This window comes from Barbus barbus (genome assembly GCF_936440315.1).
Source record: "Barbus barbus genome assembly, chromosome: 15".
Lineage (NCBI taxonomy): Eukaryota > Metazoa > Chordata > Actinopteri > Cypriniformes > Cyprinidae > Barbus > Barbus barbus.
The window spans coordinates 12,620,506-12,636,140 of NC_136743.1; the positions used below are offsets into that span (position 1 = coordinate 12,620,506).

Here is a 15,635-nt window from a genome sequence, read left to right on the forward strand (position 1 = left end):
TTTCTTAAAAAATATGAATTCCAAGTAAATTCAGATACTTTCACATTCACAAGAAAAAAAAAGTAAGCCATACCTTTTGATCCTTGTAAAAATCTCTTCACCCTGACTCCTGGAAATAACAGTAGCCAGTCAGTGAGATTAAAAATAGTTTACTTCAGCTCTTCATTTTTCTATGTAGTATTCATCAGAGCATCTTAGGATGTGTTGACTGAAGCTGAGACTATGCTGCAACAAGAATGTTATGACGAGGCGGTGGAAAAACCAGAGGCAATTGTTTACCTCCTCCAGTCTTATCAATGGCCTCAGTCATTTGCGATCAGAGTGGAGGGAACACTCTGTATGAGAGCAGGTGTTCAGATCTCAAGGTATTCATCGCTCTAGACCATTTTCTCTCCATTCCCTTCCATGCATGCCACTTGACTGCTTGCCTTACTCATATAGCACTGCTAATTAGAAGTAGCTGGATCCAATGAGCCTTTGTAGAGATCACTTCAAAGGGACCTTTGGAGAGATAGAGGGGATCGGCACACGGTGACGCCACACACCGGATCTATTGAAAGAAGGAGCTTGTAATTAGGTTGGTGGCTGCATCTCATAAAAAGTGGACACAGCAACCCTTCTTTTCTTCTGTTCTATCTCTCTCTGTCCATGAGGAGCGGTCAATTACAGCATATTTATGGAAACAATCCGAGTGAGCTCAGGATGATGATAGCAGAACACCACAGAAGCGTAATGTCATTATAAACATCTGACTATGAAATTGTCTCGGGCAACATATCTGATTGAATGAATGCTAGAAATAAACACACTGATATTGCATTCAGAAGGTTCTCTAAGGGCAAGTACTTTTATCTCCGGACAGGAACAATGTCTCAATTACATCCGCAAACAGCCGTGCTGTACCCTGCTGACCTGCTGCTGCTTAGTTTAATGATGTGGCTGATAGGGAAACGAGCGCAGGTGCAGCAATAGGCCTCGCATACAATCAACTATAAATGTATTTTTAACCGGACCTGTCTTCTACCTCCCAAAATAGAGTAGCAGGCTGTGAGATGTTTACACAAAGCTGCTGTTCTTCACATCTAAATTGATGTGACGGTACCTGAATAATACCTGCTGTTGCCAAGGTCGGCTCAATTACTATAAGTTCCATCACTTCCAGGTGTCGAGGGGGTCTGATTTCACAGTGGTGCTGGATGTGTGATCTTTTATAACTGCTGTCCGTGACCTACCTATACTTTAGAGTTACACTGTGTACACTTGTATATGAAATACATGATACTATCATATACTACCATTTAAAAGTTTGAGGTCGGAAAGATTTTATTTCCTTTAAAAAAAATTTTTTTTAAAAGAGAAAGAAGTCTGTCCAAGGTTGCATATATTTGATCAAAATACAGTAAAAGTAATAATATTGTAAAATATTATTCAAATTTAAATGAACTGTTTTCTGTTTTAATGCATTTAAAAATGTAATTTATCTACATTATCTATATAGCTTTTCTATTTGAAATAGAAATCTATTGTGGCTCTGCATCTCTCTCTCTCTCTCAGATCGTCAGATCAGCTCCAACAAACTGTTCCAAATATACATTTATTTTCACACAGCTATAAGAAGCGTTATACATGGAGCGTGCGGTTGCCGTGCTGTATTAAGGCTTTAATTAGGATAAAATCGTATATTAAAAGCTAACAGAAGCAGTAGCACTTACAAATAACAGCGTATCTGAAAGTATGATTAAAAAAAAACATACCATTAAGAGCCGTGCTTGCACGGGTTCTGCGTGATCCTCTTCACTAATATCCTGTCTCATTCGGGCTTAAATTGATAAGCAATATAGACAATGCCATTGTTTACAATACAACCGGAGCACATGCTGCTGAGGTGAGGGGCGGGACGTTCAGACATGCAGTAGAGGCGGTTTGGCCAATCACAGCACACTGGACCAGCTGACTAATTAGAGCCCTTCATGTATTTCTGAGGGAGGGGCTTCATAAAACTAGGAAATAATCGGGGCGTTCATCAGAGAAGGGACAGAGAGGTGTGAAAGGGTAAATTATGTGAAAAATTATGCGTTTTTAAAAAAACGAAGCATGGACACATGTTTGACTGCACCCCATAAACACAATCAAGCCTAGAAAAAAAACAGTGAACCACCCCTTTAAATGCCTCTGGAGAATAGGCATCACAATATTATAATGTACTATTTAAAAATGGCAATCCAATTTTTGGATTCGCAAAGGTTACATTTAATCGTGTTATTAAATTATTAGTATTTTTACAGATTAACTTTAAATCAGTGTTAAATGGCAGTTAAGATTATCTTGATATAAACATGTCACAATTAAAAATATAATATGGGACAATATATATCCAATATCGACTTCAGAAAATCAGTTTTGTGTTTTAATCAATATGTTTGACTTTTTGTGCATCCCAAAGAAATAGCCTCACTTTTACCATTCCAGAATTTTATGTATTTTATTGAAATTAGACTAATAAACTTAAATGAACCAACTCAACCAATCTTCGCTAGTTGTAATCCCAAGTGTCATACATCTTAAGTGACACAACAGAAACACTTCATCACAAATGAGTTTTAACCCAGTTTGTTGGTCATTGCTATGATTTCATCTGATTCAGTTTAGTGTTAAAACTGATTCAATGTTTCTTGCCCAGTTTAATTATTTGGCCAATTTAGCTTTATTTTCTACCCTCAGCTATTAGCCAATTAACTCGCAGACCACTTGAAATCCTTTACAGACCCCAGTTTAAGAACCGTTTGCTGATTTACAGATAATGGAAAAGGTTTGCTTGATAAAATACATGCAATCACCCTTAAAAGTTAGCACACTTGTGTCTAATCTTGAATTGTTTATCTAAAATTTTCCTTCATTACCATATTTGATTCAGTAACGGTAGCTGGTTTTCTATGCATTAGATTTTTCTAGACAGACTGAATCTTTATGATCAAATGAGAAAACATCATGCTGTTACCTAAAAATGGCCCTCCATACATATTCAGTAGCAGCACAGACACCTTCACTAATGAGTGTTGTAGTAGCCCCTGCGGCCAAAACTACGTCAGTTCACCAGCAAATAGAGATTAGATTGTGGCTAGGTGTAGTCGCAAAATCTTTTACTGCTAAGACTCGTTCAAAGTCTTTGTGTGAACATGTAATCAAGCCTTAGTCTGCTTTTATTGATTGGTTGTCTCAATTTAAGATCTGTGGATCAATGAAGAGGACTCAAAGAAATGTTTTGCGCTCCCTCTGCTGGACAGACAGCTAGTGGTGATTGTATTGTTATTGTAATTGTAGCATTTTGACCAATCAGACACACAATTTTGCATTTGATTTAACAAATCAATTAGTTATTAGATTAACCAATGTCACAGACCCCCCCACCTAATACACATACTGGTGCTGGTGTGTCTGTCAACGACTCCAGGTCTCTGGTTCCATGGCAACCCATCTGATAACACTGGTTTTATTGCTCAAAGGAATGCGGGTAGAGCAACATTTCCTCTTAGGAAAGACACATGACACCATAAAAATGGACTCTTCTCTACTTAATTCATAGAAAACCCTTCTTTGAATGAACACACATATCTTTAGGTCATTGTGTATATTATTACTGTTCTTGTATATGTTTTTGTGTATTGTACACTTTTTTCTGCATGCTTATGATAGATCACTAGTTAATATCACTTTAGCTGCATCATGTTTAGTCTCTATCAATTCGTCTTCGGATGATCTAATTGAGAGTGAATATTACATGTCGATACCTATGCAACATATTAGTGTCCTAAGAATCTTTAGAAGTTTGTGCATTAACCCAGGCGAATTACCTATGCAAATTACCATGTTCAGAGACAAAGGGTCGTAAAACTTACCCTCCAAAAATCCAAGACTCCATTAGGTATTTGACACCCCAGAGGTGTGACCTCTATAGCAGATAAGCTCTCACTTCAGAGATGCCCAAGCAGTCTGCGGTTTTGTTAGATCCTAAGAGGATGTGAGCTAGAACTTTTTCTGGACCCTCCAAGTTTTGTGCCGGGCCTTGCGGCCTCATCTTTCCATTCAACCAAGCTCCTTGGACCTCAGCAGATCTTTTTCTTAGCTCTTTTTCCATTCAATACTCGGAAGAACATTTCTACCTGAGAACATCTTTGGAATTCATCACTCTTCAACCCGGAAGAACGTGATCGGGAGTCCAAAACTTTGAAACCATTAAGACTTTCATCTGAGACTGCATTCCGAACACTCGACCTGACCAAAGGCAGTGCAAGTATAACATTTAACTAAACAAAACAGAGGTTTAGTATAAGTTATAGACCCCATTATAAATGGTGCTGATGGTTTTACTCAGGTGGTTAAATTACTTTCACCATAACTGCATTCTCTGGTTTTCCTGATGGCGTCATCCATCAACAATCATTTGCCCTTTCCCCATGTATGAGTGATTGTACATATGTATGTTTGTTAGTTTGTTTGTTAGACTAGTCTGCGTTAGTGTTTAGTTAATAAAAGTTGTGTGCACAAATTACATGAGTTTCTGATTCTGCCTTGCATATTAAATGTCCCTTTACGATTTTGACCCTCGCAACATGCTCTAATGCATTAATAGGAAAGTATTTTCTGTGGCCAAGGAAATACCCTTTCTTAGAGTTGATACGAACTTACACTGAATGTTCGCTAAACGGACAGATCAGCTGATGGCAATTTAATTCTGCGACAGTTATTACTGTCAGCCGATATAAATAATTGTAATTAATCATAATTAATCGTAATTATTTATTTACAATTCTCTTTTGAGCTTATAAATTGTTACATAATGATCTAACCGTAAAAATCCATTCTCAGATTCACTCTGCTTGAAGCAATGCTGTTGATACTTGTCATAAAGTTTCACTGCTCCTCTTTTCTGCTCTGCAGTGGGACGTCTCCTCATCGAATTCAGCTCCCTGATAACCCTCGAGCGGGTGCAGAGAGAGAACCCTAATGTGACAGAAGGGGGGAAATACACTCCTCCGGACTGCCGGCCAAAACAAAAGGTGGCCATCATCATCCCGTTCAGACACCGAGACAACCACCTTAAATATTGGCTTCACTACCTGCACCCAGTCTTGCGCAGACAGAAGATCAACTATGGGATCTATATCATCAACCAGGTTTGTGTGTATTTGTGTGTTTGTGTAAGACACTTTCACACTAACGCTTTTAAAGGGATAGTTTCTGTCTTTAATTACTGACCCTCATGTTGTTCCAAACCCGTAAGACCATTAAAATTAAGGATGAACCACTGATGTCACATGGACTATTTTAACAAAGTCATTACTATATGTTTCTGGGTCTTGAACGTGCTATGCAGTCCATATGATCCCTGATAGGGAATCTGTATTTTTCAAACAGGATAAATGGTTTATAGCTGGTCTAAGATGGTTATTAGTAAGTCTGAGCTAGGCAATAATTGGTCCAAACTGATTGACAACCATCACGTTTGGAAAACCAACTTTACCATCTTAAGCTGCTAGCTGGTTTGTTGTTAGTCCAACATGGACAGCTTGCACCAACTAGAAACCATATTCCGAAACAGCCATCTTAATCTGGATTTTCCAGCTAGGATATCAGAGTTTGTTTGGTTGGTTGCTGTGAAAGCGGTTTTCACATCAAGAATTCACAAAGAATGGTAAAAAAATGTCTTCTTCATTCCAAACCATGAAGTTCGCCTTCTGCTTCTGAGATGTTATCTAGCTTCAGTGGAAAACAGCTGCCTCTAGGTCTATTCACTTTGGTGCTTACATTGATGACAACATATTACAGTTTGTAGTTAAATATCAAAACCTCTACCATAGTGGATGCTGTCGAGGTTAACTTAAAAACAGTGACTGCAAATAGGAAGCCTAGAGGGTGTTGTGTTTGAATGGAAGTCAATAGAGGAGATGCTTTGGCAAGCTTTTGTGTAGAAACAGCTTATTAATTAATATTTTAATTGACTCTGGCTGGTTAACATCAACAGATTTACTATCAAATATATGTTTTGTTGTTGGGTGCTTATTATTTATCATTATTTGCTTATATATACATTTGGAGGCTTTTTCCAATAATACAGACAGGGTTGTTGATATCTCCTCCAACATCTGGCAGAGAATGCTTCAAGAAAGGGGAGGTGGTTAGGATCGAACTCTGATTTGGACCAAGCTATCGAAGCATTTTTGTAAACAGCTGGAAGCTTTGCTGCTCGTCTGCCTCCCCCTCTTTCATCAGTCTGTTGTTCTATCTGTGGAGTGACCCTGAAGGGGCGGCGGAGATGTTCAATGAGAAATCATTAGCCTGCTTGCCACATTGTTGTCTGCCTAGGCCGGTTGTTTGGGTTAATGAGAGCGATCAAAAGTTTGCAGCTATCCATCTTCAAAGTTTGCAGAGTAATGCTGTGACCTGTCGAGCAGCGAGCGCTGAGAGATCTGTCTGTGGAGTAACAAACCAGGGCAAAGTGTCTGTAATGGATGGACCATCGGCTGAACTCTGGGCTAAGGTTACCTTCCTTTTCTTAGAGGCATCACATCAATAAATGCAGGGTAAATATGTGACAGATTGATGTTCATCTTATGAACTTTTTATCTTTGAGGTTTAAAACCACTGAGCAGAGACAATAAAACTACTATCCATGTGACAGTTGGAGTTGTTTTAAAATGCAAAGCAATTGGATCTTCTTCAGACTCAGCTTTAGAGATTACTGCAGCCCAAACTATTTTAGCTAGCTCTGTCAATCGATTACAAATTACAATCAAATTAATTGCAGGATATGCTGATTAGTTAGTAAATTAATCACAATAAACATCGTAAATCAATATTTGCTGAAAAAAGACCCCAGATGAGAATGTCAAAACAAGTAAATGATGTTGAGTACTGTTGAATAGTTAAAAAAAGGTTAAGTCAATATGCTTTATTTACATATAATTGAACATACACTGGCTTGCCATCCACAGAAATCCATTTTGTTATTAATTTTTGAAGTATATCTGAGGTAGACTTGCATTTCCTCTGCACTACTTTTGAAATGTTGGTCTGAACCAAGAAGGTAAAATACTCCATACATAACCGCTCAATAGTTAGGATTTGGTAAGAATTTTTTTTTTATTATTCTTTAATGCTCACCCAGCCTGCATTTATTTGATCAAAAACAGAATAAAAATTGAGAAATATTATTACTATTTAAAATAATAGTTTCTTATTGTAAGACTTTGAAATGTTGTTTATTCCTAAAATGGCTTAAAATAATGAATTAAGAGTTCAAAAGAATAGCAGTTACTTGAAATATTTTTTGTAACATTATATCGTCTTTATTGTCCCTTTGTTAATTCTCTTTAACCTTTGCATTGCATTTTTAGCATCTCTACAATTCAGCAAAAGTGATCATTTTAAACCTTGACAGGTAACAACAATGCTTTTTATTTTTATTAAATTAATTAGTCTATGTTAAATTACCAATTAAATTATGCAGTCTAGTCTTAACCAAACTTTTCATAGTGCTTTTTTATGTTTCTATTTATCTTTGTTTGATTTTTATAATAATAATTCTAATTTTTGTTTTTCATGTTTTCATTTAAAAAAACATTTTATTATTATTTTATCTTTTGAAAATTATTTTGAACAGTTTAAGTTAACAATAACGACGCTGAGGTGTGCATATGCTATTTATGTTATTTACTTGATCTGTTATAGTCATACATTTATATAAAAATTAATTGAAATTATTTATTACTTAAAAAATCCTTCCTTTTTGCACACTTTTGATGTTTTCTGTAAAACTTGATCTCATTGTAGTCTTTGAAGCCTGTCTCATATCAAACAAATCTCTTCTTCTGACTCAACACTTGTTAAGTCAGGCCTTCAGAGATACCCTAAAAAACTTATGCTAACATTCATGGAAAGATGTTGTTTGCCATCTGTGCTATTTGCTCAAGCAGTGCTGCCAAAGTGTGTTGAGAGGGTCTCATCAAAAATGTAAAATGTGTAGCTAGTTATTTGCGCTGTCAGAGCTGAGCAGTGAGGAACGCACACCATCTGCACATACACGTTCAATAGTGACATTAAGCACTTTGCGTTTTTTATTACGTAAGTAGTAACACAACATTTCCTTGCTCAGCTCAGTGTATCTGAACAAAATGAGCTATAGGGCCAGTGTTTTGCTCATTTCTCAGTACAAGCTGTTTGCTAAACGAGGGCATTTTTGTTTGTTGGCGTAGATGGTACCTGTTTAACTACCATTAGGAGACACGAGCAACAAGACCCTTTCAATTTTGAAAGAACTACAAACGTTATACAACAAAAGTTTGTTTCTCTCCATTTTGAATTGAAGTGCCGTATAATTCACTTTTGATTGGGGGCCATTTATCATTATCCATTGTGTTTAAAATATAGCACAAGACATGATACATTGAAATTGTCAGAGTGCAATTTTCCTCTGTATTCAGTGGCGGAGATAAAGTTTTATATAGGGGGTGGCCAAGGCTAATGTAGGGGGTCCATGGACCATGATACAAAATCAGTGTATAACTCCAACCTGGCATAAAAAAAAGCATGAATAAATCCTACAATTGCTGATTACTTCACATTACCACACATTACATTCCTACCGTAACTTCAAATGTTAGTCTATTGAAACTTATTTCTCTTAATTCCATCACCTCATTAACCAGTGGCTGGAGCAGCCTAGAGTGAAAATGATTCATGAATAATTAACAAGCCTGTGATTAACACTACCAGTCAAAAGTTTTAGAACAGTAAGATTTATAATGATTTTTAATTCTCTTCTGCTCACCAAGCCTGCATTTATTTGATCTAAAATACAGCTAAAGCAGTAATATTGTGAAATGTTTGTATTATTTAAAATAACTGCTTTCTATTTGAATATATTTTAAAATGTAATTTATTGCTGTGATTTCAAAGCTGAATATTTAGCTCAAAAAATATTTATTATTATTATTATTATTATTATTATTGTTGTTGTTGAAAACAGTCGAGTAGAATCTTTTCAGGTTTCTTTGAATAGAAAGTTCAGAAGAACAGCATTTATCTGAAATAGAAATCTTTTTGTAACATTATAAATAATTTAAATATAATTTAAATCATCCTTGCTAAATAAAAGTATTCATTTCTATAATACCCCCCCAACCCCAAAAAATAAAAAATAATTATACTGACTCCAAGCTTAAACAACTTATTTCAGATAAATGCTAATCCTTAGATTTTTGTATTCATTAAAAGAATCCTAAAAAAAATATACTCAACTGGTGGTGTGGGTGGGTGGTGATGGCGCAGTGGATAAGACACATGCCTTTGGTGTGAGAGACCCGGGTTCGAATCCACTGTGAGACACCAATGTGTCCCTGAGCAAGACACTTAACCCCTAGTTGCTCCAGAGGCGTGCGACCTCTGACATATATAGCAATTGTAAGTCGCTTTGGATAAAAGCGTCAGCTAAATGAATAAATGTAAATGTAAAATGTAACTGTTTTAACCCTTTGGGGTCGGCTGTATCGCCGGCGATACGAACTCGGTTTTTTTAAGATACAAAAGACACTAAAAATGCTCTGTTGATTTTGGTCACGCAAATAAGTGTTATACATCAATCGAAACTGTTAAGTGTCTACTTTTTTTTTGAGTACACTCACGATTACAACAAAACTTTGTGGTTTTGGGGAAAAAAAGAAAACAAACAGGGTACGCTGTCTGGATCAAATAAATGCAGAGAATTCTTTAAAAACATTAAAAATCTTATTGTTCAAAAACGTTTGACTGGTAATGTACTCTTTATTTTTTCTCATTTTTTCTAAACTATACAGGGAACCCTATAGAGAATGGGAATCTACGTCACGCCGCATTGGATCCCGCCATGTTTTAGGTCACGCTCAGGAGCACACAGTGTAAACACATGCAAAAAAGCTGACCGTTTACTATTAATATTTTTTGAAAACCATCTTACATACTCTTAGAATTAAATGGACTAATATGTAAATCTCTTTAAATAAATAAAAAAAAAAAAAAAAAAATCACTCTGTGATTTGTCTGAGTGTTACGGGGTTGACGAGACGTGAGACGTGCGGATCCATTCGCAAGGCTTTATTAGCAAACATGGTCGTGATACAGGCAGGGTCAGACAGGGGCAAACAGGTATGGCAAGGGCAAGACACGAGCAATCCTAGAGCAAGCGTGGGTCGACGATCGGCGTACAATATCCAGACAGGGCAAGGCAGAGAGAATAATCCAGGAACACGGGCAGGAATCAAAACACAGGAACACTAACTAGGAGAACAGGGAAACGCTTTGTAATGTAGCTAGGCTAGACAATACTCGGCCCAGAGCAAGAGGAAGTCCCAGGTTAAATAGTGAGTGCGTGATTGTGAAATGAGCATCAGGTGTGTGTGATGAGTGAATGGTGACAGCTGTGATCTGTGCAATGCATTGTGGGAACTGTAGTCCAGTGTGCTGTGTAGTGTGAGAGTCAATGTGGTGAACGGGTGACCTCTGGTGGTGGTAAACCAGGAGAGCATGGACCAGATTCGTGACACTGAGAGGCTGCAAATATTCATTATTCAGTCTCCTTCACTACAGTGGTACTGATATAGGCTAACAGCTAAAACACTTTGGTTAGAGCAGCAAAACCATGGCTGTTTTTTAAAGGAGAGAATACATAGCTAGATCTTAAACAGTGGCTCGTTTAGCATTGTTATATATCACAATTGCCCAGTAAATCTGCTCACTGTAAAGAATTTAGCCATTATAGAGGTAACAGAATTTACTGTAAGCTGCTTTGAAACGATGTTGTGGATGCTGTGCAAATAAATAATGAACAAAGTTGAAGATTCCTTACTATTAGAGATGCCGAACAATGATGCAAGCGATCAAATAAATGAATGAAACTTAATCCTTATAAACAAGTGGCCGGGGATCAAAGAGCTGCCACAGATAATATTTCCATATATGATTTTATTTGTAGTGTGAGAGCTTACAGTTTAATGCAAATCACTGTATATATTAAATCTACAGATTATTAAGCCATATATTATTTGAGTTGTTAGCAAGTTTCAGTTTAACTTTCATCCGAGTTCCGTAGTGAATATAGACATTTTATAGGCTATTTTTTTATGTTTATGTGATTCAAATTAAGATCGCGTTGGAATGATTAACGCTTACTGTATAAACACAGTGTTAATCAAAAGCAGAGGTATTTCATGCAGACATCGATAAGGGCTATGGCATGTATTAATGTCTGCAGGAAATACTTCTGCTTTTTCAGCTTTCTAAGGCTGAAAAAAGCACGTTGTTCACACCAGCCGTGCATAGGGCTATGGCACATTTTATATCTATTCATTTGTATTAATTATAATTAAAAAGAGCAATTATGAGTAAATATTTAAATGTAATTTTTGCAAAATTCACTCTATTTTTCTCACAAGTTTATGGACATTAGGGGAATTTTCTGTTGATATGTGACAATGTTTTCTAGCTGCTGTCTTTCCACGGTTGAAACACTCATTGAGTGATTACATGAGACACAATACATTCAGTAAGTTGTAGTTTATCTTTCAACATGGATCGTATGTTCATTCAATGTTTACTTCATGCTAATAAAAATGCACTCCTGCTTTGCTTGAACTTAAAAAGCAGGAGCGCGCATGATCCATCACGCCAGCCACTAAACAGCCCCGAAAAGGCTGAAACTGTATTCATCGTTTGAAATTCTTAATAAAGCTAACAGAATTTGAATGCTGAGACTTTGTTTCATGTTATTAGAAGTGACCTGTTCTGTCATGTCCGTCAGCTCGTTGTCTATGTCCTCTCTGTTCTGCGATGTTTTTCACTCTGTAAATAAATGTGTGACGCGAGAGCGTGTGCGTGAGAGGCTGGAAATGGACGAGACGAAGCACGATGCGGAACACCAAACGCGTCACATCCTTGAGTTCGAGGCTAAAATAAACGCTTATTTCAGTACGATTAAACAAAGAAAATGAAATCGTAGCATATTCATTTTTGGGGTGGCACCCAGGGTGGCCGATCCGATGCCCTGGACACCCCTCTGGCTCCGCCACTGTCTGTATTTCAGCTGAAGTTTTCAAACAGTTATTTTATCATTCGTTATTCAAGACATTTTTAGTTTAGTTAAAATGAAATCTGCCAAGTAAAGTCTGCTGCAGACATGTTCAGATGTCTGATTCCACAACCATTTCTTGTCATGTTGTTGCTAAAGTGATTGAATCCATGGCAATCTTTCTTTAGCATCTTTTATTCAGCTGGCTGGCAAAATAGAAAAATCATTTGTTTTTTTTTTTTAATTTAATTTAACAAGAAAAAAACAACTTTATTGTCTGTTTGTCATTTTTAAAAATAGCTATATCAATTTTTTTTTTTTTCACTTTTCCTTTCTATAAAAAGTTTTATTCTCTTTTCAAAGCACACCAAAATTGACCAAATTGTACTGTTCTCCCAAAACTGAAAATTCTGTCGTCCTCATTCACTCACTCTTGAGTAACTCTAAACCCGTATGATTTTTTTTCTTTTGTGGAACACTAAATATTTTAGTTTAATTGTATTTTTTAAATGTTAAAACATCACAGGACCCTACTGACTTTCATTGTAAAAGCAGTTCTTTAAAATATCTTGTTTTTGACAGAAGAAAGAAACTCATAGAGTTTTGGAACAGTATAAGGGTGAGTAGTAAATGATTACTTTTTTAAATAAAAAATGGAACTTTATGAAAATCAGTTTTTATTAAATTCCTCAGGCACTGCATTTTAATGACAATCCTCATTTTTATCACATTATTAAGGAACTGGAAGTGTATAGAATCCTTTATTTCTTTTTTCTTGTGCTTGAGTCAGAGCTTATAAAATATGGTCTCATTAGATTGAAGCATTATTTTAAAATTGCCCTTTATGGCAATAGATTTCCCCTTTAAACATTCATATGTTCACATACGATTTGCATTTCTACAGAAAGGCTGCCATGCAGACTCCTTTGTTTAAGCAGCGAAGGTTACAGATCAGTGCATCTTATGAGGACGATGCATCATTGCCATGACCTCTGCTGCTTGCTGTTAAACTGAAATAGTTGGAATCTCGCTGGATCTCATCCACTTAATTCAAAGGACAGACACTGAGTTCAGCCAGGTTTTTCTCCCTACAGTATGTCAAGTCATTCCTCATCAATATCACCCACTAGAAAACACACTGTATAATGTGAACACAATACAACGTGACAGGTGCTGAAAAAAACAAAACAGCATTTAAGGCAGGTCAATAAGGACTCTTTCGTCTCGCCCTCCTTCCCGGTTTTGCTTTTCCTCTTCCACTCTCACACTTGCCACAGGATGACAGTTGGGAGTACTTCATGTATCATGCTCGCTAGAGTGTTAAATGATTTTAAGTGAGGCCGTTTTACCAAGGACTGGGGGGAGATGTGCTAATTCCTCAGATCTTTGGGCTGCCGGATAAATGCTGCCAAGTCCCGAGGGTGTTGTATTGGTGGGTTTGGAACTGTGTAGCGGTGGGATAATCCTCTTATCTCAGTTCTTCTCACATATGACCACCTCAAGATGTTTGACACACTGACTTAAGTTTAAGGTAGTTTGTTTGCGTATAAATCAGGTTTTTATTCACCTTAAGCATCCTTGGAGATACATAAAAGAAAGAAGTTTTGTGGTACTGTTGGGATTCATCAACCAGCTGTTTTATAGAGGGTTTGACTAGTACATTGACAAATTAGACTAGTCCAGTGGTTTTCAACTAGTGGATAACAACACCAAAAATATAGTATGCAATGCTAAGTGCAAATAATTAAAGGCTGTGTGTCTAGGCAAATGGTGTGTGTACCTGTCACTTTGAAAAAGCTAGGCAGATGCCAACATGGAGAAGTTGCGTAACATTTTATTAAAGGTAAATCTTTTATCTTTAGATTTGTACTAATTGAATCAGGAAAGTTTTATAGAGGATCTCAGACAAACTCTGTGAGAAACATTTTGTCTCCGATTCATTGCCTTAAAAGCACTGCTTCTTCAGCAGCATCGTCTTCAACAGTAAATTTAAAGACAATTACTCCCGTACTTCAGATCACCTGCTGGGAGCAATGTTCTCATTGTTGCCATAATCCTTACAACTCTTTTGTGTGGACTCTTTGTGATTTTGTGCAGTTAAAGATATGTATGCATTCTTAAATTAGAGTTATTTTGCCTTTTGAATATCTGCCAGCTATCACATTTAAGGGCTTCAATGCTATTTTTGAGTTATTTGACTATATGCAGGTGTTTAGTTGTTTGGCTATTTTCCTTTCTTTGGGCAGTTTTTGAACATAGCAGCATGTCCTGTGTTTAAAAGTGTCTTGAGTGGGATCTGGCGACCATAAAAATATATTAGTCTGTAAATTGTCATGATTGTGCAAATATAGGTTTGATAAATATTCTTATCTAATCAAAAGTTTGGGGTCTAATAATATATATATTTTTTAATGTTTTTGAACATTCTTCTGCTCACTATAGAAGCCCGTTTCTGCCACTGAATAAAAAAATAAAAAGGTGATGGCAACTTTTTATCTCACAATTCTGACTTTTTTTCTCATAATAACAAACTCGTAATTCTGAATTTTTTCTCGCAATCACGAGTTTATATCTCAGAATTGTGACTCTGAAATTAAATGATAATTCTGAAAAATAAAGTCATAATTGTGAGATATAACCTCGCAATTGCGAGAAAAAAAGTCAGAATTGCGAGTTTATGTCTTGCAATTCTGACTTTATAACTCGCAATTGCGAGTTTATATCTCACAAGTCTGTGAAAAAATTCAGAAATGTGAGATAAAAAGTCGCAATAACCTTTTTTTATTTTTTTATTCAGTGGCGGAAACGGTCAAAAATACAGTAAAAAAACATTAATATTGTGAAGAAATATTACTAATTAAAATAATGTTTTTGTATGAATGTTAAATGAGATGTTTTTTTAAAAACATAGTTTATTTCTATGATAGCAAAGCTGAAGTTTCAGCAGCCATTACTCTGGTCTTCAATCTCACATGATCTCACATTTTTCTGGTTTAATGAAGCGTTAAATCTGAAAAAAAATAAAGTCCAGTAATCATAACAGTAACAATAGCAATAATAATAATTCTAAAAATGAATAAAAATAAAATAAATAAAATTAGCTGACTTGGTAATTTCTTAAAAAAAAAAAAAAATACTGACCTCAAACATTTGAACAGTAGTTCATACATTTATAGATGGATAAATAGTCTTCTGAATGCAGCTTCATGTTGAATGCATATACATTTATATTTCAGTATCATTTAAACATACAGGGCACGACTCACGACTCATTATTCAGCCTCAAAATGGTTTCTCGTGAATAAATACTGTTCACGCCTGCCTGTTCTTTCTTTCTCAACCTTCAGACATCCTCCAACTCTCTTTCACCGCACATAGGGGGCCTCTAGCCACCTCTTCCTGCTTCACAAGCTGATTTTTGCCATGTCTGGTTATGATCGCTCTGCACTGAATACGACGAGGACTGTGTCTCGGTAGGGTTTGCCAGGGACACAGGCCAATGTTTTCCTGCCTCCCATCATGCAGATCGTGTTCACTG

The 15,635-nt window shown here is 36.3% G+C and overlaps 1 protein-coding gene across 1 annotated transcript in view; it reads left to right on the forward strand.

Annotated features, from left to right (window-relative positions):
• LOC306881171 (beta-1,4-galactosyltransferase 2-like) overlaps window positions 1-15,635 on the forward strand; it is a gene marked incomplete at both ends in the record, with an annotated part of 88,224 nt that overhangs the window by 26,399 nt on the left and 46,190 nt on the right. Inside the window, one exon of the mRNA XM_079435100.1 lies at window positions 4,939-5,174. Coding sequence (XP_079291226.1) covers window positions 4,939-5,174 — 236 coding nt within the window. The remainder of the gene's footprint in view (window positions 1-4,938; window positions 5,175-15,635) is intronic.